The 25,641-nt window shown below is 44.2% G+C and overlaps 1 protein-coding gene across 1 annotated transcript in view; it reads right to left on the reverse strand.

The window, feature by feature from the left end:
- LOC138567571 (zinc finger protein 271-like) overlaps positions 1–25,641 on the reverse strand; it is a 359,962-nt gene that overhangs the window by 104,346 nt on the left and 229,975 nt on the right. Inside the window, exons 9-10 of the mRNA XM_069645925.1 lie at positions 25,359–25,451; positions 20,862–20,951 (exon numbers count right to left, since the gene is read on the reverse strand). Coding sequence (XP_069502026.1) covers positions 20,862–20,951; positions 25,359–25,451 — 183 coding nt within the window. The remainder of the gene's footprint in view (positions 1–20,861; positions 20,952–25,358; positions 25,452–25,641) is intronic.

Below are 25,641 nucleotides of genomic sequence, written 5' to 3' on the forward strand. Positions count from 1 at the left end.
TGCACATATGCATTTTTTTTACTTTCAGCGAAAAGATCCTAAAAAGAAACATTTTGAAATGCACATCATGTTATATTTGTGATTCGATATAAATGTCACACTTTTGAATCTCTTTCAGTCTTGTTTTTTTCTTTGCATTCTGGAACTTGTAGTGCAAGCCTTATAATGGGAGAAGTGGAATTACAAGTGACAGAATGCAAAGAAAAAAAAGGAAGGCTTGATAAGCACCTGCAGAGTGGAATGGGTGATATTGGCAAATATACATGTAGTGCAAACATATTAAACTGGCACACACCGAGTGCCACTTAAAAATGGTCTACAAATCTATTCTATCTGCTTTTCTTTTCTTTTATAAAAAAGTTACACATATGAATTTTTTAACTACCCTCCAATTGCTCCTAAAAACATTTTTAAACACACAGCATTGTAAGTATTTACTGCTTGATGTGAGCAGTTGCTGAATGCTGCAATGCATGGATTTTGCTGGAGTAGTTATAAAAGAGAATATGCATATTGAGAAGCTTATTATAGGGTAAGTAGCCGGAACCCTCTATATATATATTTGGAAAAGAGTTGACGAAAATACTTTAAAAAATATAAGCATACCTGTACTATGTCTTGTTAGATGCAGATGTTGTTGAATCTGGAAATAGAACTCTTGGAGAGTTTACAGTGGTTTCTTATGCAGATGGCTGTGATTAATAGGAGATATGTACTCTCAGAGTTGAAGTTCACATTTGAAGTGTTGAACTGACATGATAGGGTTAGGTGTAGAGTTTTCGGATGTGATTGGTGGATGGATGTGTGACTGTTTGAAAGCAGCCAATGAGCGACTGTTAGAAACAAGAAAATGGAAAGGGTAGAAGGGCTGCCCTGTGCTACGGTGTCAGCGGACCACGCTGTAGTCCGCGGACGGCACGCCCTACATCCGGGTCTTTTAAGGATGCCTGGCATGGAAAGGGGACTGCAGAGACTGTGAACAGTCGTGAATGTCTGCGGACATCAGGGGATCAGCCAATCAGGTTTACTCATTGTGGTGTTCAGGAAGAGAGGGGGTAGCAGGAGTTTGGTTTGGTGAGTGCACTGAAGATGGCTATGGCTATATCTTTCAGGAAGTAGAGTGTATGGATTCTGGGAGACTCTTGGATCCATTGGCGGAAGGTGTATACTGGGCACTGTGGATTGTCTGAAAATCTTGGATTCAATGGATTTGAAGTTTCATGGTATGGATTTCGAGGAATGAAGTGGGTGTACTTCCTCCCGTTTCGTGAGAATATGGTTGACTTTAAGCATCCGGACATCATTATAGTTCACTGTGGAGGTAACAGTTTGGGCTATGTTACCAGAATATCATTGCAGTTTGCAATGAAGGACACATCTGGGTAGTTGATACAACTGTTTCCACATTTGAAAATAATTTTTTCCTGAATAGCTCAGAGACAAATGTGGATGCATTCGAAACTATTTTGTCGACAAATTGAAAAAGCAAGGTGCAATGTGAACAAAGTTGTATATACCTTTATGCGATATATTGGCATGACATCTTATCACAATGAAAATCTTAAATTTGACATTGTCAACATTTTTTAAAGAGATGGAGTGCATCTAACTGATATAGGCAATCAGATTTGTCTTCAAAACGTTCAAAATGTATTGAAGCAGTTTTATTAAAGACATAAATTATGGATTCAAGTATTCGTTAGAAGTTGCATTAAATAAAAATGAAAAGTAGACAAAAGAATTTAGAATCACTTTTTGTGAAAGTTACAAAAAATAATTATGTGTTGTACAATGTTTGTTAGTTTAGTATGTATAATGAAATAATCAAAAAAATATATAAAAGTCAAAAAGAGAAAAAGGGTTATTTTAAGAGACACCATTTTTACACAAAAAACTATTTAAATGATTTTCATTCCACCACCCCATGCCAGGAATTATCCAGATGTCTGCCAACTACCGCACTGTTTGTGGACTATGCAGGCTGCGAAGGGGCCTGTCATTTTTGATTTCAGTTCTATTTTTTGACTGTGAAAGGTGGCTCCTAAAGGAACCGTTTCTTTGTGTTTTTTTGATTTAGTATTTTTTTGGGCTTTTAAAAATGTTTTCCAGCAGAGGAAAGGTAAGGTGAAGAAGGGAAGGGAGGGAAGTGGAACCAACCACAGAGACAGTGGGGCAGGTTAACAGAGGAAGATGGTTGGTGGCCTTCAATTTAAGGTGGGGGGCACTGTTTCTCGAGCTCTTTGACCGCGGCCTCGAAAGTAGTAAGAAACTATTCCCCCCTGCAGATTGGTGTATCGAAGTACATACATAGTACTGTGAACCTCGAAAGGTAAGGGTCAACAGCATTCTGTATGGCCTGCGAGGGGGCGCGAAGGTAACACCTTTTTCAGACACTGTGAGAAACCAAAGGGTGTCTCACTTACTAGGCCCTGGGGATCTATCTCTCTCAGGTGACCAGGGCACGGCCATCACCTTTGGATCCAGACCCTGGGGGTGGACAAGTGTTAGGGAGAATTCTCTCTTTAGGCTGAATTTCCTAACCTAGTGATTCCCCCAGCAGCTTTGCTGGATTTCTGGTTTTTGTTTTTTTTCTTCTGCCAAGAGTGAGACTCTTTTTCTCCCACTCTTAGACATGATTTATTGTTATTTTGCATTTATATGGCGCCTTATATACCATTGGTATGGTCTGAAGGCGCTGGTAGGTTGAACGCCCTTGGGAACCGAAGTTCGAGGCAGTAGAGAGATTAGAGAGAGTCCAATGGTGCGTGTGCGCACCCGGTATGTGTGCAGCTGGTGCGGAGTTCGTGTGGTAGCTGCTTCTTAGCGGTAGGTGTGGTGGTGGAGAGATCAGGAGTATGTGTTTGCTCTGACAGGAATTATCCCGACCGAGTGTGGTTGCGTTAGGCCTGAGGAGAACGCCTAGCTGGGGGTGTGGAGCCAGCAGTGTTTACTTAGAGTGATGGGGGTTGAGCGGGAGATGTTGATATGAGAACAGTTATACCGAATGGTGTCATTGTATCCCTGTGTTCTATTTGAGTGGTGGTGTAAAGAAGAGAGTAAGCGTGGGGTGTGGTATGATATATGCTCATTCAAATGTTCCCTGCATTCCACACATCTGTCTGCTTGACATACTTACACTCTCAAGTGCGCCTTGCGTGTACTGGTCTATCACTCATTCTCCAGTGTGCCGCTGCGTGTGCTCTCATGGATTCCACATGCATGCGCTATGCACTCTTGTCCTCCCCGCACGTGCACCCCAGTCTACCACGCGCATGTACTCCCGTCTGCCTACGCACTCATCCGCACTGTATACCCGTCCGATCTATATATTCCTCTGTTCTGTACGCTCATCCGATCTGTATCCTCATCCGGTCTACACACTCATCTGGTATACATATTCATCCTATCCACACACTCATCCGCTCAACATACTCATCTGCTCTATGTGCTGTTCATCCGTTCAACATACTCATCCGTTCAATGTACTCATCCGCTCTACATACCCATCTGCTCCAAACACTCGTTCGTTCCATGTGGAAGTCCGCTCCACACACTTATCTGCTCCATACGCTCATCCGCTCCACACACTCATCTATGGTGTTCCTATGACTGATAATGTCTTTTATGGGCTATGGGGTCCTTTACTCCACAGGGTCTCATGTGTTTTTACTATGTGTGTTACACAGCACCCTCCGTGCAGTAACACTGGGGTGTCATAGTGACACCCCACCATAGACTCCATACCCTGGGACTGACTAATGTCTCCCAGGGCATGTAAAGTCACCATTGGCTTTACTAGTCCCAAATTATTAACAGAAACCAGTACAAACCATCAGATTGTGGACGTACTGGTCGGGGCAATTCGATTGCCCTGGGGTCTGTTAGTCGAGGGGGCACGTCTCCGTCCCCCCTGATCGAGTTTTGGCTGGTGGCAGTGGAAACTACTTTTTATATTCGACCGCAAATATTTCCCTATGGGATTTTCCCATTGTTCGAGGCTACCAACTTTAATTATTTAATTCTCATAGCCTCGAACATACTGCCCGTTTATTTAATTAATATTAATTCGCCGGTTGGTATTTTTTGTCAGGACTGGATTCTAAAATGGCGTTTGTGTTCTCTTCTGTGACTCCAACCCAAGTCGAGCCCTTTGTTCCACTTTTTGGCGGGCTTCTCCACAGAAGCCTCCAAAAGTGGTGCCACTCTGTCTGGGTACCACAGGGGGTGTTGGAGGGGGTTTAGGCACCCTGGACTGAGTTACCTTGGTAACTCAAGTCACACTCTTGTGTGATTGGCCCAAGTGGTGAGCCGGCCGGCTCACCGCTTAGCATGTTTGATTGACAGCTAGGCTGAGTGAATGGGGGTATGCTGCATAAAAGCAGGGCTTTGGGGACTGGAACTTCAGAAGTCGCCACAGGACCTGAGAATCCGACGAGGGAGAAGCTGAGCCGACTTACCACGACAACACCACCGGTGGAGCCCTGCGGAACCGACTCACCACTTCCCGACGACAGAGAAGATCTCCCGGCTGGAGAGGCTTCGTCCCCTAACTGGTGGGCACAACCAGTTTACCTTATTTTCTTCGCACCCCAGACCGGTTTGTGGTCGAACTGCCCGTGCAAAGCACCCCGGCGGCCGGATAGCCACTTACCACTGAACTGCGAATCAACGGACCGCTCCTTGTACCTGAGAAACTCTGCGGCTGGTTTCTTCCCTGGCAGTGCAACATACTCCTGTATTCCTCCCCGACGAGATCCTCTCTTCCCCCGGCGAAGCACCGACTTGCATCCGCTGCCAGGAACAACTGCCCCCGAAGGAGTGTTCTCACCACTTTAAGGTACCGTGTCCGCCAGGCCTCCCTTTCTAAAGATTGATACAAGGTAATAATAACCCCTTAACCTTCTGGACTGGGCTGGCCGCCTTGACCCTCGAACTGGTCCCTTTCTTTGGTCCAACTCCTTTTTGAACCGTTACAAGACTTTGTGCACTGCAACCGTGTGACCTTGGACCCCTTTTCGTTTTGATCCTCTTAAAGCGGATCCGGCCTACTGACTCTGAATTCACGGTGTTACTTTGCCTTCCTCTCTTGTTGTGTTCGTGAAAAAGTGTTGGGATCTGTTTCAATTTATTCTCTGTTTTTCTCTCCCTTTTTAAAACAAATTATTAGAGTGCCATCTACATTAAGCGCTCACCGCTGTCTGAAAATAAGTGGGGCTTTACTTAAGACTTGTCTAATATTCTTTTAAGGGAGTGTATATCTTTTAGTGACCGTGTTTTTGAATTGCTTACTATTAGTGCCTGGGTGTTTTTCTAGATGTGGTTTTAAATAAATAATGATATCTCTTTTACTTGTTCTATTGTGTTCTCTAGACCTATTGTGAATACTCTGTATACTGCCTAACTCTTCTTGAGGGAAGTCTGACTGCTCAGCCACAGCTACCAAGTGAATCTGTGTGGTACGGACTGCTACCAAGTGGGTTTACTGCCAAACACCTGTAGTCCTAAATCTTTTGCAGTGGTCCCAGAGGGAACTGCACAGGTTTCTGCCTAACATCAAGTGCGGGAGGATCACCTGGGTAGGGGGTCTTCGGGGAGTCGAGTGAGGTAACCAATGGTGAGACGTGGTACTCCCCCCTTTCCCGTACCCATACCCCATCCCATTTTATAGGATTCTCCAATGTGCCAACTTTCCACCCCCTTTTCTACACAAACACTGGGCAGAGGAAGGGGGCGACTGAGGGTAGAAAGGCTAACACTTACATATCTCATTGGACATGTCCCGCTAATCAAGTCAGGCACTTGACTTTAATCACATACATATGATACCCATTAGCTCTCCCCACACGGATAAAAAATGGAACATAGAGACACACTCACGAGAAGGTGTTGATCTTTCGGGGCGAAGGCGAACCCACTGGACCAGAACGACCTACCGAGGGACTAGAGCAAAGGGTAGAGTAATCCTGAAGTTCCTTGCAGGAGGTCGTTGCCCCCGGGAAGCCGTGAAGGAGACAAAGGAGAGCCAAATTGCAGACAAGAAGAAGCCTGCATTGTGTCTCAAGAATGCCAGCGACCCTCCCCGGTGAACAACAGAGTTGGGGAGGCGAGGCAAAGACTGTGGTATTAACCTTGATTCGTGAATCAAAGCTGCAGAAACAAGAAAGTAATGCGCACAACCGCTGAGCTAGTGAAAGACATGAAAGGCCGGTTTGTGTCAAGGAAATATTGAAGCCGCTACAGTGTATCTCACAATTGAAGGTTGCACACATGCTGATGAGATGCAAAAGAAAGAAAACCGGTGATGAACTTTTAAGTTGCTGATAACTGTGAACCAGTGATACAGAGAAGAAGAGTGGTCTGGCGAAAGGAAGTAGCCCACTCGAAAGTCTCTGCAAAACGTTTGATGTCTTGTTAGAAAGCGGCAAAGTGAAAAAACTGTGAAATGCACAATGGTCAAGATTAACCCTGGCGAACGGGAAAGTGAAAAGGTGAATGCTTTAAGAGAAAGATTTCTTTGAACTTTTGTGCTTGTGGTATGGAACTACCAACACCAACAGACAATAGGGCAAATAAAATAAAGGGAGAGCTGGAGTGAAAGTCTAAGTGGTCCTGTGGAGGGCTATTGTAAAATCCCTGCACATTCGAACGTCTTCGATGGCAGTGAAAGGTCCGAGCCCGACTGAGGGAGACCTGAAATATGAAATAAGTTAGGAGAAGAGAACACCTAACTAATGCGAATAAAGCTTGGGGAAGGGAACCCCTGCAAGTGCTGTGATTGTGAGGTCCGAGCCTGGCTGAGGAAGATCTACGTTGAATCAGGCACATTTTGGTTGAAAGGTCCGAGCCCGGCAGAGGGAGACCTACCTATGTGAACTATTGATGCCTCGAGAAATCCAAACCCGACGAAGGGAGACCTACGTGAACTTTTGTTGAACTGTGAAAGAAATGTTGAAAAGCTGGAATAAGTGACATTAACGTGGAAGGCCAAGTGAAGTCTCGACCCACGTTTTAAACTGCCTTTTTTTGATAACCTGAGCCATAGTGTCACCCTGTTTACGGTGGCTGCCTTACCCCATGCTGTCCAACGTGAGGAGGAGAACTGACTCAGCCACCTCTATCCTTTATGTTGTAACACTAACATACCTTTGCATACACATTCCCCTTTTCACACTTTTTGTATAAGAGATAGGGCAGACATTAGGTTTTGTTTGTATAGGCCATTTTGATTTGTCAAAGACTGACTAGGAATTGTTATCTTTATTATTTGATGGTAGAGACTACTCTCATCATAGCTATAGGGTAGAGCAGAAGTTTTTCCGAACCCCAAGATTTTAATAAAGGTTTTAAAATGTGTAATTCTTGTGTCAGTGTCATACTTGCGATATCACCACTCCCTTACTGCACCGAGTGGATAGTTCTGGTGTAGCAGGGCATGGATGTGGTCTGTTAGAAGTGCAGCCCCGGTTCTCTGCGACTGCATCGAACTTTGGCTGCCCGAGCATTTGGGATAGCCCTAAATGTGGTGAAAAACCACCACACCCAGGACTCACTTTGGGCGCTGGAGAGAGGAACTTCCTGTACCCCATCTTCATCTTCCTCCTCATCCTCTTCTAGATCCTTGCTCCTTATCCTCTTTCCATGCCCTCCATATAGTGATGGTGGCGGCTGTGGAGGAGGCATGGCCATGACTGATGCCATTTGCAGCAAGATTGCAGCTTTTTCAAGTAGCTTTGCAAAGCATGTGGTCGCTCCTGGATAGCCAGATTGAGAATGACTACAGGTAATGGGTGTGTCCCATCAGAGGAGCCGTCCGCGGACTGCGCGACTGTCCACGGACAACCGAGTCAAAAATAGGACAATTATGCCGACAACATCATGATTTAATTATGTAGAGTTGGGGATAGGGCTTCTCTTTGTGATTCTGCACAATTAAATTGGGGTGTTGTTTCTTCGTGAAAACTATGTACTATAAGAAAAAAAAATGATTTCAGTGAGGTCAGTACAAATTGCATTATTTATTTATATTAAAAGATGCATTGTATAGCATTAGAGATATTATCACTAATTTCTTATTTGGGGAAGTTTTCTTCCAACCACTCAAGTGTTTTCAAGTGTGTTTGCCAGTTCTGTGAAAATACATTTTTGTTGTTTTTTTCTTATAAGAAATGTTTATATAATGAATGGTAATAATACAGCAATAAATACAGTGCACTTACTATTTAGTAAGAGCATGTTTTCGAAAAAGCCCCTAGTGTATGTGAGTCTGTATGCAGAATTGTACTGAGGTGATAAAATGAAAATGTACAGTTATGGTTTGTTCTTGGTGCATTCCATTATGTTGTGTGATATGATATATTATGATAAGTCATTTATAATGCGCCTGTACACAAGTGTTTCTAGGTGCTACATGAAAAATAATGTGTACACTTTCAAATAATGTTTTTGATCAAAAAGGTAGATGTGGGTGTTGTAAATGTACGTAATGTTGTTTTATGTATATGAGTTTGTTGGTTGAAGGGTAGAACATTTTTTGGTCTCCCCTGTGCTTCTGGGCTTCGTGAATGCTACCTGCTGTCCACAGACATTCGTACTGTCCATAGACCCTGGGGCTGCTACATTGCGGGTGAGTATAATATAGGGAACTTGTAGCAAATTAAGGGTGCACTGGAAAAAACCTATGAAATTCACTGAAATAACTTTGTTAAAGGGACATTATGGTTAAGTTGCACTAATAAAAACCTATGAAATTCAGTGCAAAAACCTTGTTAAAAGGACGTCATGGTTACAATTAAAACCGAAAACCCCCTTAAATTCACCAGTTATGATAAGCTAAGCAACCATAACTTGCACCACCACCGTGCACTACTAACACTAACACCCAAGACATCAAACATGACATCACAAGGGGAGGAGGAGCAGAACGATGGGCTAAACGAAGAAGGTGGTGGAGGGACGGGTCATGTGGATCCGGAGTGGATACGCAAGTATGGTACTGTGTGGGAGTGGGAGAGGAAGTGGGCATTTGGTCTGGGGGATGAGGAGGGAGGAGGTGCAGGTGAAGCACATCTCTGAGGAATAGAGTGGTAAGGAGAAGGAGGGAGGGTTACAAAAGTTGCTTCAAGGGGATGCCCATGGCACCATCATCGAATGGAGGGGATTAGGGGAGGAGGGAAATCACAGGACCCTTATGTTGTTGGTTTACTGTAAATAGTTACTCGGCAAGCGGATCAAGGTCCAATGTTAACACAAGCACTCGTCAGGGTTTTTTGCCAGTGGAGGGGAAACGGGTCCTGACTGGGCCTATGGAAGTTTCAATGGTTAGCCATAGCAACCCTTGCACATATGACAGCACGGGCAGGAATGCCAGAGAGCAAGCAAGGGGTGTATGCAATGGCGAATAGAGATTTGAGCATAACCTCGCTGAATGTCAACAACCTTAACAATTATGTCAGGAGTAAATAAGTGCTGTAATATTTAAACTCGAAGGGGGCCGATGTGGCACTATTACAGGAGGCACACCGGCTAAAGGCGTAGGTGGAAAAGCAACGTAGGGGGTGGATGGGGAAGGAGTATTTCAGCTGCTGTGAGAAAGGGAAGAAGTGTGGGGTAGCCATTCTCATTCGGAAGTCTCTACCGGCTTGGGTCAGCAAGGTGTGGGCATATGGGAAGGGCAGGCTGATAGCGGTCAGGATGCAGGTGGGGGACAACGCTATGGTGGTCGGATCAATGTATGCACCCAGTGCGAATAAACAAGCCTTTTTCTCATTCCTTTCTAGGACATTGGATGAGGCACACAATAACAGCATAGTACTGGTGTGGGGCTGGAACTCAACCATGGACCCCTTGCTGGATAAGTCGGACAAACACATAGATGGGCTGAGGAAGGAAAGGGAAATATCAAAGTAAACTATAGCACATCATGGTCGGTAGATGCGTGTGAGCTAATATATCTACTGCCAGAGAGTACACCTTTACCTCATGCGTGCACGGCACTAGGGATGTAACGGTATTACGGTATACCGTTAAAGATACCTTGAACCACTTAATTGAACAATAATAACCGTCACATTGTTTATACCGGTATACCGTTCATACCGTTAAGTGTGCTTTTCAATCTGATTTGGAAAGGCTGCAATAAGCAAGTGCTGCGCAATCTTGGTAAGGCACTGTTGGATGTGCCGTCTGCCAAGCAGTTTCAGTTTGAGAAGTTTTTAATGCCATTCCATAAACCACACGTGCCTGACACAAAATCAGTATGTTAGCAATAGGAAGAATAAATACAGTGTCAAGAAGGAAAAGGGTTTACTTTTTTTTTTTTTAATTTCCATTTTTCTTTTAAAGCGGTTTTTGTCTTAGTTGCGTATTTATAACACGCTTAAACACCCAGAGGTATCTAAGCGCGGACCCGGGGATCAAACCTGTGTTGCTTCGTGTCGTCTTGCTTCCTATGCGCACGCGTTGGCGCTGAGCTATCCTCCCAGGACTTTGAGTTGGCGGCTTTGGGGTTTATATATTTATAATGGATAAGGTTTTCTAAACATATGACAATGGGGGATTTCCCTGGTTCTATCATTGAATTTTACATATAATAAGTCACACTAAGAAATGTACTCATCTCTGTGGGTATTCCCTGCTGCCATACCAAAGGGTAACATGTCCGTGATTACTGAACACCTTTTGGCCCGGAAGTAAACTAAAGGCTACAACGTAAAGAGAGAGTGCATGCGTGTGTGCGTGCGTGCATGCGTGTACAAGCGTATACTACCATCAGACTCCATTGATTTGTGGCATGCAGGTTATCAAGATGGCAACATGTTCATCTTCACCAGTAGCCAGTGGGGGAGCTAAAAGCCTAAATGATAACCTAAGAAAAGCTATTCAGTTCGCTTTGCCAGTCGCAGCAGGGCTCCCCCCCACCCCTCCTCCTCTCCACACGTGTGTTTGTGTTTGGTGGAAGCAAGTGGTGGCATTTCAGTGGAAAGTATGTTGAAAAGCCCAATTCTGGCCCTGGGTGCTTGGTTTTGTTTGTGATGATAAATCTGACAATTTATGACCTTTTAGAAAATATTTGTTAAGATTAGTTAACTCCACTTGCTATACCACGATAACCATGATATACCGTCATTTGGCAAGAAGTTTATTGTACCGTCATAAAACTAATACCGTGACACCCCTACACGGCACCCAATTGAGGATAAACCTCTTCCTGGTATTGAGGCGAATGTTGCCTCAATTTACACGTGGGGAGATACTCCCAGGGGGATATCTGATCATGAACCTGTCCTGCTAGCCTTGGATATGGCGCTAAAGTACCAGGGCTTCAGAAGATGGTGATTAAATGTCAGCCGGGTTGAAGAACCTGAGTGATAAAATGGAGGCAGTGGACATGATAGAGGACTTCTTTGCACTTAATGAGGGCTCAGTGGAATTGCATGCACTCTATGGGCTGTGGGAAAGGCATACATCTGTGGATCATTACTACAGAGAGGGGCCAGGAAGAAAAGAGAGGATAGGGAGAAACTGGCGGGTCAAAAAAAAAGAGTTCAAGGATTTAACACGGCAATATGAGGACACCAGAACTTATGTTTTACTGGCGCTTAGAATGGCAAAGTACGAAGTAAACAATTATTATACGCCGAAGGCAGAACATTCCCTTTTCTGGCGCCGGGCCTCTCATTATGAACGGGGGGTGAGCAGGACGATTACTGGCAGCCCAGCTTAAGAAGAGGCAGAAGCAAGGGGGAATCACAATGATCCATAGCAGGGACAATGGGAGGCAGGTGACACAAGTCGATGAAATCCTGCAAGAATTACATACTTTCTATGGAGCCCTGCACACGGCGGAACCTGCCGCCAACCCAACAGCAGAATAGCAGTTCCTCGACCCTTTGCCAATTCCGATACAAGCAGAAGTAGTATGGGAAAGTATTACCAATATGAACAGCGGGAAGTCCCCGGGGGTAGATGGACTACTGATAGTGTTTCACAAAGTGGGGGGATCAGACTGGCCGTCCAGCTGGCATAGGTATTTAATGAGATGGATGACACTGGGGGAGCTTTGCACAGAGTTTAACGAGGCATTAATAACTGTGATCCCGAAACCAGGCAGGGACCCCCTTTTCTGTAGCAACTCCCAGACGATTTCACTGATTAATGCAGGCATTAAAATCTTCGCTAAAGTATTAGCGGCGTGGCTGAGAAAAGTCATCCCAAAACTGATCCATGAGACACAAGTGGGGTTTGTTACAAGCAGATCATCGAGACATAACATTTGATTGCTGTTGCACTTGTGGCAGGAAAGGAGTCGGACTGAGCCCAGAATATCGCTCTTGCTCGATGCTGAGAAAGTGTTCGATTGGGTGGAGTGAAAGTACTTGTGCAGGGCGATGGACCGCTTTGGGTTATGGCAGGGGCTCGCCACAATGGGCGAGCTCTAATACAAATGTCCCAGTGCCAGGGTTAGGGGGAATGGCTCTGAGTCAGAGGCATTTTACGTCACGAGGGGAACGAGACAAGGATATCCCCTATCCCACATTCTGTTTATTTAGGCGTTGGAGCCGCTGTCCATGGCTATAAGACTTAACGCGAACATCAAGGGAATAGAAACTCCAGTGGGGGAGCAGAAAGCACTTTCATACGCAGATGATATCATGCTGACAATGGCCGATCCAGACTCGGTGAAGGAACCTGTGTGGACGATCAGTGTTTTCTCTTCCTTTTCAGGATACACAATTAGCTGGGAAAAGTGCAAAGCTATGCCCTGAATAATAGTACTTATAAAAGTTGCATAGGGGAGACCCAGCAGCGGTGGGTGAGTGAGCATCTCAAGTACCTAGGAATATACTTAAACAAGGGCTTGACGGATATGATAAGGGACAATGTGGAACCAGCATGGGGGAAGGCGTAAGCAGTGTTTGAAAGGTGGACGCCGCTGAACCTGTCCATTTGGGTACAGACTCAAATAGTAAAAATGGTAATGCCCGCTCGGCGGCATGCTGCCCCTGAAAGTGCCAGCTGTACCGATGAAGAAAATAATGCAGGGTATTAACATTTTTGTTGTTGTACATAGCTATACTCGGTATTGACCACAAAAGCAATTAAATAGCACCTTATGAACATGTTACAGAAGATCGTCATTTCATATTACAAAACATGTTAAAAACTACAGTATAAAAGACTAGCTCCAGCACACATAGTTTCATTCACAAACAAAAATGACAATAATACCAACACACAGACATTTCCATCGTATTTTGCCCTGTGTAACCAGGCCCTAAGTACAATTTTGCAATATAATAGGCTAACTTCACATCTAGTAGATTCTTACAGAATTCTATGGCCGAATCTGTTGTTCTGATGTCTTTCAGTCAAAGTACTGGCAATGAGTAAGATTTACTCAGACTTGAGTAGCCTGGGCAGAATAATAGAAAGTGTTTTACTGACTCTTCAGAGCTGCCGCACACTTTGCATCTCATCTCGGCTAAGGCTGACCACCCAGCCGTATAATCAGCCACTGTGCTGGGTCTGTGGCTCAGTGGACTAATGCATCCACTATAGGGACCTGTGTTTGACCTCATGGTCACAGGTTTGAATCTCAGCAGGTCCACTCAGCCATTCATCCTTCCGAAGAACACAATTCAAATCCCTCAGCTGGTTTCAACATCATGTAAAGGGCACCCGTCATTAGCACAACACAAGCACATTTCATCTGGCTTTGTGGCACTTTGTTTTAAATCAAGCCTTTATGCTCACAGTTATCTCCTCCAGTTTGTCCGAGACAGTCCTCATAACCAGATTCTGAAACCCTTTGCGTACAAACCGGGGCCATGCCAATGAACTAGAGTCCGGGTACTTAATAGACTGCTCACTGAGTCTTTGTATTTAGTTAATTCTGGTGTACTCCAGAGCCTAATCCAGTACACAGCAGTGGTTTGCTGGCAATGACTTCGTTTATGGTTTTAAGGCCATATTGCAAACGTAAACATGACATTGAGACTCCCTTAGGTTGCGCTAACAAGCTCAGCAAGAACCTGTTGTCCACCACACTTAGCTCGGGTGAGGAGCACTGTCCCCACAATTCTGTGCCATACAGCGCTGCTGCCCTACTTTGTTCTTGGCAGAATTTAATAGCTGGGGAAACTGCACCCATTCAGAGCCTATTGTAGAGGCAGCAGATTCCACAGCTTTATTTTTCCAGGGTCACTGTGGCTTTAGCGAGGTGGGCTGTCCTTGACAGATGATCAGTGAATCGTATCCCCAAGTAGTCATATTAACACACCTATTCCAACACATAGGGCCTCATTACGACCCTGGCGGTAAGGGTTTAACGGCGCCGTAAAAGGTGTCGGCGCCGTTAAACCCTTAACGCCTGATTACGAGGTCCCTTTGCGGGACCCGACCTTAACGGTTGGTTTTCCGGCCGTTAAAGTAGGGACCCGCAAAGGGACTTTGGTGCTAATAACGGTACCGCAATTTGCGGTACCGTTATTAGCGCCTTCCCCATTCCCATTGAGCCCTATGGTGCAAAAATGGGAATGGGGAAGGGCCATGGCGGCATGGGGAATTACCGCCCCACCAACCTCGGAATGGGGTGGTAATTCCCCATTCCGCCATGGCGGACACCGGCATGGAATATGGTGCTAATAGCACCATGGTCCTCCGCCTGGGTCGTAATGAGGCCCATAGTTGCCAAATGACATATTCACTTGAATTGTCTTCTATGGTTCTTTCTACCAAATACAAGCACCTTCGTTTTCTCTCGGTTCAATGTCATTGACAGTAGCACAGCATCATTAGCATAGAAGAGTGCTGGGAATCTGTCCCGTCCATGCCTAGGTGGGTCGAGACATGCCTCCAGCAGATCCGCAATGATGAGATTTATGTACAGGCTAAATAGAAGGGGGGCCAGCACACACCCCTGAAGGACCCCCCCTCCTCCGAGCAAAACAGTCGGCGAGCTCCCCATCCAGCCCCCACCTTACAGCTGCCCTGTTGTTACAGTATAAAGATTGTATGTTACTCAGAAGTGCCTATGGGATGTCCTTTTCTCTCAATACCAACCATAGCTTGCTACGAGATACACTGTTGAATGCCATGCGTAAGTCCATGAAAATGGCATAGACCCTGGAGTGCTGAACAGTAAGATATTTTGACAAGATAGCATTCAATTGAAGGCATTGATCCAGGGTATTAATGCCTAGGAGAAATCCAGCCTGTAACTGGTTTGATATGCCATTCTCAGTAACTCATTTTTGTAAGCGAGTGGTTAATACTTTTGCATAGACTTTTCCCAAGGGCGTCCAAACGCGAGATGGGTCTGTAGTTACATGGCTATGGCTTCTTATAGTCCTCTTTTTAAAAATTGGCACTATTATTGCATCTCTCCAAGACTGAGGCACATTCCCTGACTCCACAATACTATCAAACACCCGGTTGAGCAAAGGGCCCCAGACAGATGGCTTGTCCCTAAACACGTCGATTGGCAAACCGTCCGGCCCAGGGGCTTTCCCCCCACCCAGAATGTTAATGGCCTCCTTCACCTTATTAACTGTGAAAGTGGAGTGCGTGCTTCTTTCTCTCCTGGTTTCACTGCATTCATTACAATCTAGAGATGCATCATGGCCAATTTCATAAAGGGTACTAAAATACTGAAACCATTCAAACCTGGATATATGGGTTAGCAAACGATTACCCCTCTTATTTTCCTTCCCCGCAATGGACTTCCAAAGGTTTACCTGATCGCCTATCATACAATAGCTTAATAGGTCCTCCCATTTTTTCCCCATAAACTGAGCCTTTTTAATATCTACTAGCCACTTGTAAGAGGCTCTTAGTTCCTTTAGGTGTGACTTTTCAATCTTGGTTACATTCCTTAGGTAAAATAGTAGGACGTTCTTTACCTTATGGCATTCACTGTCGAACCAGCCCCTATTGCCCAGCACCTGCTTCCTTATTTTCCCGGCCGGTTTGATAAAAAAAAGGATGCAATACCTTTGTCATATTCAAATATAATTCTTCAATTTCACCAGTGGTTTCACATCTCAGACAAATTCCGTCAATATGTTGTTCGATACTGGCATATATCCTCGGTTTGGTTAGGAGGAGATCGAGTGACGACCATTTAATGGCCTTTTTAGAGTTCATTGTTACTGTGATGAAGTTCCCCAGCCTCATTCCTCTTTGGTTGCTTTCCCCAATTTTTGCCATATTCACAGTATAGCTCAGGGGGTAATGGTCACTGTCACTAGGTATTATCACCTCTATACTTTCAACCCTAACCCAATCTGACATACTTATTGCCACAATCAATCCGGGATCTGCCCAGCTGATTTACAAATGTAAAATGTCCAGGCTTGTAAGGAAGCATTCTCCCATTATTACATGCTCTCAGACCTAACTCGTGCATCAGTCTCGCCACCTCTACTGCTACAGGATGGCATCTAGCCGGTCTGGGAGTCTCCAATGCTGGTATCCCAGAGGCTACGTCTTGATGATCCCAAATACCCTCCAATACCTCCAGGGGTTTGTACTGTACGTTAAAATCCCCTATAACTACCGTAATTGGAGGGGTTTTGGATAATGACTGTGTCTTCTGGATCAGTGAGCACATGGCTTTTAGGCTTTCCAGGCTCCCCTTTCCGCCAACTCTATTATAAATGTTAAAGACCAGCAAACGTGTCCCTTTGCTACTGGTCAGATCGAGACACATGAGGTCATCAGAGCCTGTGTGGATCAACTTGGAGGACATATCCAGAGTGGGGTTGATGATATGTGGCGCTGATGAGAATTGCCAGTCCTCTGTTTGGCCTACCCTTCAGGCCCTTAGTTTCGTATAGGTTAAAAGTACTAAACCCCAGTACCTCAAGGGAGTCCATTGCCCAAGTCTCCTGCAGACAGACCAAGTCAAAACTGTGTAGGAAGCAGATCCATTCAGAGTCTGGCAGTAATCTATTGGCCCCTGTCACATTCCAAGAAAGGACCCTTACAGGTGGCCTCCCATACTCTCCCTCCACTTGGAGATCGGCAGGGGGGCAAAGGGGCTTCAGGTTCTCCATCACTGCTAGCCAGTCATTCGACTCCAACCATCCATCCCATCCGTAATTTCTGATACAGATGGCATGTGGGGCCGATTGATCTGGCTATCAGCTCCATGATTAAACTGAGGGGCTCCTGGGCGAATGGAAACAATGCTATTTATTGGTGGATAGGATCTCATCTCTATTGATAGGAGACCCCCTACACGAGGGCTGGATAATTCAATGTAATTTTAATGAAATCCCTATCCCCCTTGGGCGTCATACCCAGCTCACATTGTAGTATGTCCTCCCGAATTATGGATTTACATCACCTTACGAATCGCAACCAATGAGTGCATTTATTAACCAAGGCCGATTGCACTTCAAAGGCACCTTCCCTTAGCCTAGGGACATCATGTAGGTGTACATTCCCACTGTTACTCCTAGTTGCCATCCCCCTAAATGATACTGGGGTTCCCACCCTGGCCTGAGCGTGGGAGTTGCAATTATTCAGGGCCATGTTTCTGTTCTGGACACTCCCCATATCTGTACTCCCAATAAATAAGGTCACTCTGGATTGCTGACACCGGTAATAAAGGTGCTACAGTTTGTTCTCCCCGGGTAGTGTCCAAACTTTAGCTTTTTACAGAGCAAGGGGGAGACCCCAGTTTAACCCCTCTTTTATCCGACCCCTTAACCAGGTGAGCTCTACGGCAAATCCCATCAGTATGGGCTTTATGCTGACACTTCTTATCCAGCTCTCTGGACAATTGTTTGTTTGGAGGAGTAGGAGTCCGTGTCTGAAATCGATAAAGCTATATGCGTTAGTGAGACCACGCAGGCTCAGGCTGCCTCAAATGAATGCATACTACATTGCCCAGCAACTGTCCCACGTGACGGTATACTTTCAAGGTGAGGCACAAAAGCCGGCATGGGTGGTATGGGAGCAGAACATTACACGGAAGGAGGGCCTGGGGGTCATCTTCGAAGCGGAAGGGAAAGACAAAGTGCACCCGATACTCAGCATAAATATTCTAGCATGGGAAAGGGCCCATACCTGGCTCAAGGTGGATGGTTACTGGTATTTAGATGCACCGATCTGGCACAACAGGGGTATAAAGATAGGGCAAGGTCATGTCTCATTGGAGGGATGGGTGGACATGGGTATACAGCAAGTACGGGACATTCTGAGGGAGAACCGCTGCATGACATTTCGAGACCTCCGGGAGCGATGGAAGTTGGAGGGGTGGAGGCACAGGCAGATGGCACACTGCATGCAAAGGGTCACTAAAGAGTGCCATGGGGTGACCCTTAGCTCACCGATCACTGCCTTGTCAGGGAAGTAGAACTCGGGCAAGAGCCTAGTGGGCAGGTTCTACACAGGGATCATAGACTAGCTACACACGAGCGGCGGCAGGAAGGGGTTCGTGGACACATGGCAGAAGCTTTTGAGGGAGCAGGTCTCAGAGGACACAATCCCAGTATATTCCCAAACTTTGAGAAGGGGGTTACAGAGGCGAGGCAAAAGTTAATGCAATATAAGATATTACAAGGATGGTATTGGACGCCGGATAAGCTTGGGCCGCCCGGCTTGTGCAGGATGATAGGTGTTGAAGGTGCGGTAACAGTTGGGGGGATCTGGGGCACATCCTATGGTACTGCCCGAGGGTGCAGGGATACTGGGCAAGTGTGTGGGAGGTGATACAGAGCACTCTAGGATGGAGTACCCAATGGAATCCGAGACTTTAAAACTTGCAGGATATGTCGCATGTGCCGAACATAGTCAGGGAGGATGAGAAGTGGATGAGTGCAGTGCTGATGGTGGCAAAACTGATGATCTTAAGGCTCTGGAAGACATATTCAGTTCCAGCAGCAGGCGCTTGGGAACAGGAAATGATCAAATTAGCTTTGTACAAGCAGCTTATATATAGGGCAAGAGACAGGGAAGCAGACTTCCAGTTAACCTGAGAGAAGTGTTTACGGGGCACTTGAGTAACTTGAGAGTGGCACGGGGCGAGAGAACTTATCAGGGTGATCGCAATTAGGAAGAGTCACAGAAAATACCACCTGAGGGTTTGTTAGGAGGAAGCAAACAGCAGTCTACAGAGGAACCAGTCTACCGCACTGAGGTTACAAGTTTCTTTGTTTGTTTCTTCATAGGTTGTTACCAATGTTGGGGTTGTAGTTGAGCAGAGCTTTTCTAGACAGCTGGGGCTATCACCTTCACAGCAGGACACAGAGCAGCTCCGTAATGAATATCAGAGTATTGGTAAGGGCCTGCCAAGTGAGAAGGTAATCAGAAGGGTAGGGTGGGCAGTCTATGCCGATAGAGTGGCATAGGGAGGCTGCTTGATATCTACCAAATGGAGCCCAGGGGGAATGGTAAGGGAGGACAGAGAAGTTGTAAAAGGACAAAGGTAACAGGCAGCAGAGCAGAAGATTGCAATAGCATAAGATCAGGGTGGGAATTATAGTGGTCAAGTGTTTATGAGGGAGTGGGCCTGGAGGGGAAATGTGCTGGCCGTGAACTGTGGTATTGTCTTACACTGCATAGTCGCTAAATTAGGCCTGATTAAATTAAGTTAAATTAAATTGAAGTAAATTAATTTACATTGACTTAGATTCATTTAATTTAAATGCATGAACCTGAATCAATTTACATCACATGGTATATCAGGACTATGGCAATGAACTGCCGCACTGATTGAAGGATTTGGCACAAGGAACTGTCCTTGATGGGCAGGGAAAAAAGGACTTTTAGAGAGGGCATTAGAGGGCATAATACAATGTGAGGTGATTGTTGTCGCTATAAATGTTACTGTCATGAATTTATTGTAATTAACTTTTCTAAACTATTATTACGCAGGAATTTAATAAAAACTATAATGATTACAAATATATATATATATGTATTAGATAATTTCCTCATCTTCTTGGGTGTCAAGTAATAAAGATCAATGCATCGGTTGCAGGTTTCCCTCACAGATGGAGGGCAGGCAAGTATTTTAAGTCATATTTCTCTACTTACAACCCTGAATCGTTGCTATGTGGGAGCACTGGCCATTATTACGAATAGAACCAAGGCAACATGTGTGCAATGCATGCCCTGAAATAAAGACCCAATCATTCATATTCAAATCTACACATCAGGTTCCAATGAACTGAATCAGGACTCAAGCCATAACACAAAAATAGCAAAACCCTGGGACAGGCAGGTAAATTCATTCCACTTCCTTTTCCTGGTCCAAAACAAGTTTACTTCTCTAGGACTGCATACCAATTTGAGTGGGTTAAAGTCATTTTTAGCCAAGCAATTGTACTCCAAATGGAACAATGATCATTAATGATTTACTTTGAACATCTGTGTGACCGCCTTGGCCATAAGAAGGCTTCATGGGAACTTTCGAAGTGTGCTGCATCTACATCTGAGAATCACTGCATTTTAAGATGGTGTGTGTGAATGCTCTGAAGCATAGAACCCTCTCTCACACACAAGTACATATAAAGGACTGGAGCATGCTGAAACTCTGCTTTAGTGATGCAGCTCCGCCTGCTGCAAGACAGTGAAAATCATGTCTCACCCTTGCATCCATCCAGCTGACAGATTGAGCCCAAACATCATCCCGTGCCCTCAAGTAGTAACACTTTTTGTCATTTATGACCAAGTATCTGAGCCGACAGGCTGATCGAATGATAGCGACCTGGGCCAGCTAGATATGATGTGGCTTTTATAACGCGCCTGTACACACGTGTTTCTAGGTACTATGATGAACCAAAAAGCAGCACTGCTACCTTCTTAGGCCACCAGATGACAGCCAACCATGTCGTCCTCATCATTTTACTCACATGTGCTTCTGACTGCAGGAAGGCTCTCGGTGATGGGATGCTCTTCTTCTTCATGTTTTATAAGCACTGGTGTTTTAACCATCTGATAACCTGTATATAATAAAAAGAGGCATTGTGATAGGCTAGGTCCTAAAATGATTCTTAGCACAGAGCATGTCTCCATGTAGGCAATATAAGAGCTTCAATTTTGATAAACAAATACATTTACAATTTATTTGTAAAAATGTATAAGATTTAAACTCAGGTAAATATTTTAACCTCCGACCAACATCGGTGAGTAGCTCACGGCTAAACCCTCGGTTGTCTAGAAGGGGTGGCAAACTCTTCAGTGACACAACAAGTTTGAAAAAAACAGTAGTTAGGCATTGTTCGAAGTTCAAAAAGCAAAATAAAATATGAAATAATCTTCAAGCAAAACATTCTATCGACCTTAATCTTTTTTCAGATATTCTGTGCTATGTTGCCATTTTAGTTTCTTCCGCACATTTAGTATCAACTTTACACAGACCCCCTTTCCTTCTCCCTATGCTGCTCTTGCTGAGGAATTCTAGCTTTCAACAACTCACTGCCACCTCATGGAGATATATGGAAAAACGTGCACAAGTAAACAGTGAGTCGCCTTAAGCGCAAATTGAATAGTCATGTGTCCTTCATAACTGTCTGTAAAGATACTTGTGTCATGAAGCTTTAGCCTTTTCAAATATTTCACAAGACAAGCTGGTTGACTATTTTAAGTAATCGACAGTGGATTAACCGTGCCAGAGGTAGCATACCATTAACATCTCAAGGGCTATTGATATTATATAAATCATGTACATACATCCATAGGGATTAATTCTCTTATTAGTACTATTGCTAAAATGATACACACAGATTGGAGAATTCCCCTAAACGAAATTCATCAAGTTCTTTCCTTTCAATTTAGAAACTCCAGTGCTTACGATTCACTACCGGTCTGGTAAAACTGTACTAGTCTTAACGAGAGCACCTCATCCATTGGGTATGCTAATATTGGCATCAACAAAGTCTCAGTAATTTAGAATTGAATGTTATATTCTTTGAATTAAAAGCACACTTCAATATAAACCTTCCTTATACTCTTACACCTTATTGACACAGGTGTTCCGAAGCCATACATGTGCTTGTACATATTAGCCTTGATAAACCTGTCTCAAACACATTTGCTTACTGAGGAGTCTAAGGCAGCACCCTACCTTGGGGCTAGCTGTATTCGCAATTTCCCTTTTTTAATAAACAAACACAGGACACCTTTTTTGAATAGCCTGTTTGCATTTATTTTCCAAATCAGCTTCTTCTAACAGTGGACAGCCTTTATATTTTACCAAATAGTCATCAGACGGTGCCTGGTTCGACTATTGAAGATATTTTAGAACAGATATCCTATAGACAGCAGGGAAACTTATTTGTAACCTAGAGAAAGACACTTGATATGACAGGTGTTAATTAATTTTAGACTAGTAAACAACTCTGTGCTCCACTCTCCTAACATTTGGAAGTGTCAGGATGAAACAAATGATGGTGGGAAGTAGGAAATATCTCTTTGACAATCTTAATCCATTGTGGATTTCAAGGCTTTCCATCCCTTTTTGCTGGAGGGCTGACACTACAGCTGTATTTTAATCTCCACCTAATTTGTTTTCATTTGACTTCCCTTAGAGAAGCAGATTAATTTAAACGACTGCTTCCAGTCAATAGTTTCTAAAGACTCCTGCGTTATGGGTCTACAGGTGGATTTTGAAGGGCTGAAGGCCTGAGGATGGGTTTCAGAGACAAGTCACACCTATCTAGATGAGATGAAGCAATATGACAGAATCTTCTCAAATGTGAGGCAACTGAGGTATCTTACTTACAGGGATTCACTGTTGTACCAAATGTGAGGTCAACTGCTAGGGCAAAATCTCTAAGCCTTGTGATCAGGGTATGAAAATAACTGACCTACAAACTAGGCAACAAGGAGTCCCTTATGTCCTCCTTATCTCTTCATGGTAAACATGGCAAAGCAGCCAAGTGCAACCGTTAGGAGGAGAGCAAGGTGGTGCCCAGACAGTATAATACATGTAGAAGTCAAAAAGAGAAGGATACATCAAAGATGTAATACAATTATTATTTTATCTACTATGCAGATGAGCAAATGTTTGCAAATCATAGGTAAGTACACAAGTGCACTGTTTACGAAAGAGTCTCTTTAGTGTTAAAGGTTTGTGAACCAAACATAAGGGATAACATGCAGTGTCAAAGGTGAACCAAGATCCTCAAGTAGCCAGTTACTCAGTTTGTTTCTTCAGGGCATTTTAGGGCCTCTAGTCTAAAAATCAAGTGTTAGTTTCCTGTAAGAATGAATGGCAGAGATGGACCAGCTTGTGACTGACTAAGTGGGATATTGGTCCTGATGCGGTGGTTACTCGAATGTTAAGTATATGCCTAATGTTAGAGATAGAGCCATTGTTAAGTATGGACAGTACACAATCTTTGCTGCTGAAAATGTTCACCAGTAGCAGCGCTGGCCTATTGGACACTGAATTTTATGACAATGTGGTGCGGCAGGCAGGAAGGATGAAAGAAGTGCAAATGAGGGAAGGTGCTGGATGGAACAGGCGACAAACCAAGCTGGTGTACGGTGAAGCCGACACTGTTCAATTAAGATTCAGACTCTGCAGAGTCCAAGAAAAGCTTGGAAAGTTCTTTGTTTTCTGCAACAATAGGCCTCAGGTACAATCTGTTACCTGTCGTCAGGATTTCCAGTGCTTGTACCTCTTTGTATCTAGTCAGTGCAATAATGAGCAGAGAGGCTACCCTTGAAGGACTGGAACCTGAGAGGTGGTAAGTATCTTGAGAGAACTAGAACCAAAGAGGTGCTGAGGACCGTTAGAGCTCTTGAACCTAAGATGTTCTGAAAACTCTGACAGCACTTGGAACTTAAGAGGTGCTGAGAGCCTGAGAGCACTTGACACTAAGAGGTGCTGAGAAACCCAAGAATACTGCAAATGTAAGAAGTGCTGACAACTTGTACCCAAGAGGTGCTCGGAATCCAGGCCCACTGAAAACCTAACATGTACTCTGCAAACAGTACCTTGAACGTGAGAGGTACTGAGATTCAGAAAGTGCTTGAAGTTTGAGAGTTATTAAGACATACAAAAAACTTGAACCCTGAGAAGAAGTACAAATATATGGAAACCTTAAGACAAACTGACCCAGGATGGGATTTGTAGGATGCATTGGCAATAAGTACGAGAATGTGATATCTGGTAAAGTCTGGATAGAACGTATTGAGTTTTACATCGAGTAGCCAGCAGAAGGCGATTCCAGGACCTCAGTAAAATCTAGGAACATTTTCTGAAAGGTGAAGTAAAGCAAATAGCATGAGAACATGAACTATGGAAGGATACAAAATAATGTGAGTTTGATATGGAGACTTGAGACAGAGAAGGTAACGAATACAGAGACTAAAATAAATCCTGACAATGCTGCCATATAGAGGAAGCTAAGAAATAAAAGGCATTATATTTTTAAATACTTTGACATACATCAGGATACATCAAAGATGTAATACAAGGATCAATGCCACTCTGCCACACCACTCAAAAACACCAGATATCCAAGATCATGAAAATAATTCTGACATCCAAGAGTTATGAACCAACTCGCACCACAATAAATGAAAAATAGCATATTGAATGAGTCAACTCTAATGACTCCTGGAAGCTGCTAGTGTGCGATATGTTCCACCCCTCCGATGATAAGCCCCCTATGAGCACCACAACACTTGCTGGAGCGCTACTACATGTACATATAGATCCCTGTTGCTGATGCCCCCGCCCCCCTCCTATTACTCCTTAACTGGTCTCGACTACATTTTGCTACCACCTGGATGCCCCTGTCAAAGTCAATTGTTGATTTTCCCCATCACCGGTCTGATCACAGACCTAATTCACACTGGAGCCTAGTTTACATGCCTGGAGAATTAGTTATTTAGTTGTTTGATTTTATTCTTGTTTTTGTGTTGGTAAAGTTGATTTCAGTCAAGTGATTAAATCGTATGTTTACTATCAATGCATGATTGACTGCTACACTCCTGTATGTTTTTAAATGTCAATAAACAAATTTAAATAATAAATTAATTTAGTCAACTCTGATGCTCATACCAGCAATCAGGCTTCCCCAACCGTACCGGCTGCTGAAACTCAAGCAATATATCATGGCTCTCCTTTGAAAGCTAATATGCAGGCACACACCATTTCTAATATCTATCAGTATATGCTGTAAGTACCGGGCTACATAAGATTGGTAACTTTGAAAAAGGTCTTGTAGGAAGAATGAGGATGGTCTTGCTTATTAGCTTCTGCACCAGCCACTGAGCGAATTAAGCTACCTGGCTTTCTGTAATGTACCCCCAGGACACTATCTCTGCCTCCCCAGATTGTCAGATCATACCAACAAATGTAATTCTCTGCTTTCGCACCATCAGGCTTTACTCACCTGCATTGCTAGCACCAGGCAGAAGATCACTGACTGGCTGTACTTCTTCTTCTTCACTTTGCATTAGGACGAGGAGTTTACCAATTGGATAACCTGTATATAACAAAAACCGTAATGTCAGTGTACCGGGGTCAAACTAATTCAGAAATTGTACTGGAAAAAACCATAATATGTTCATCCACGCTGACCTGCATTGGAGCACAATGCTTTCAGATTTCCAATGTTCATAGGTGCAGTAAAACAAGTATTCTACTCCTTGAACTGCTATGGCCCAGGCAAGTGA

The sequence above is a fragment of the Ambystoma mexicanum genome, chromosome 2p, assembly GCF_040938575.1.
Source record: "Ambystoma mexicanum isolate Mex_15411 chromosome 2p, UKY_AmexF1_1, whole genome shotgun sequence".
Classification (NCBI taxonomy): domain Eukaryota; kingdom Metazoa; phylum Chordata; class Amphibia; order Caudata; family Ambystomatidae; genus Ambystoma; species Ambystoma mexicanum.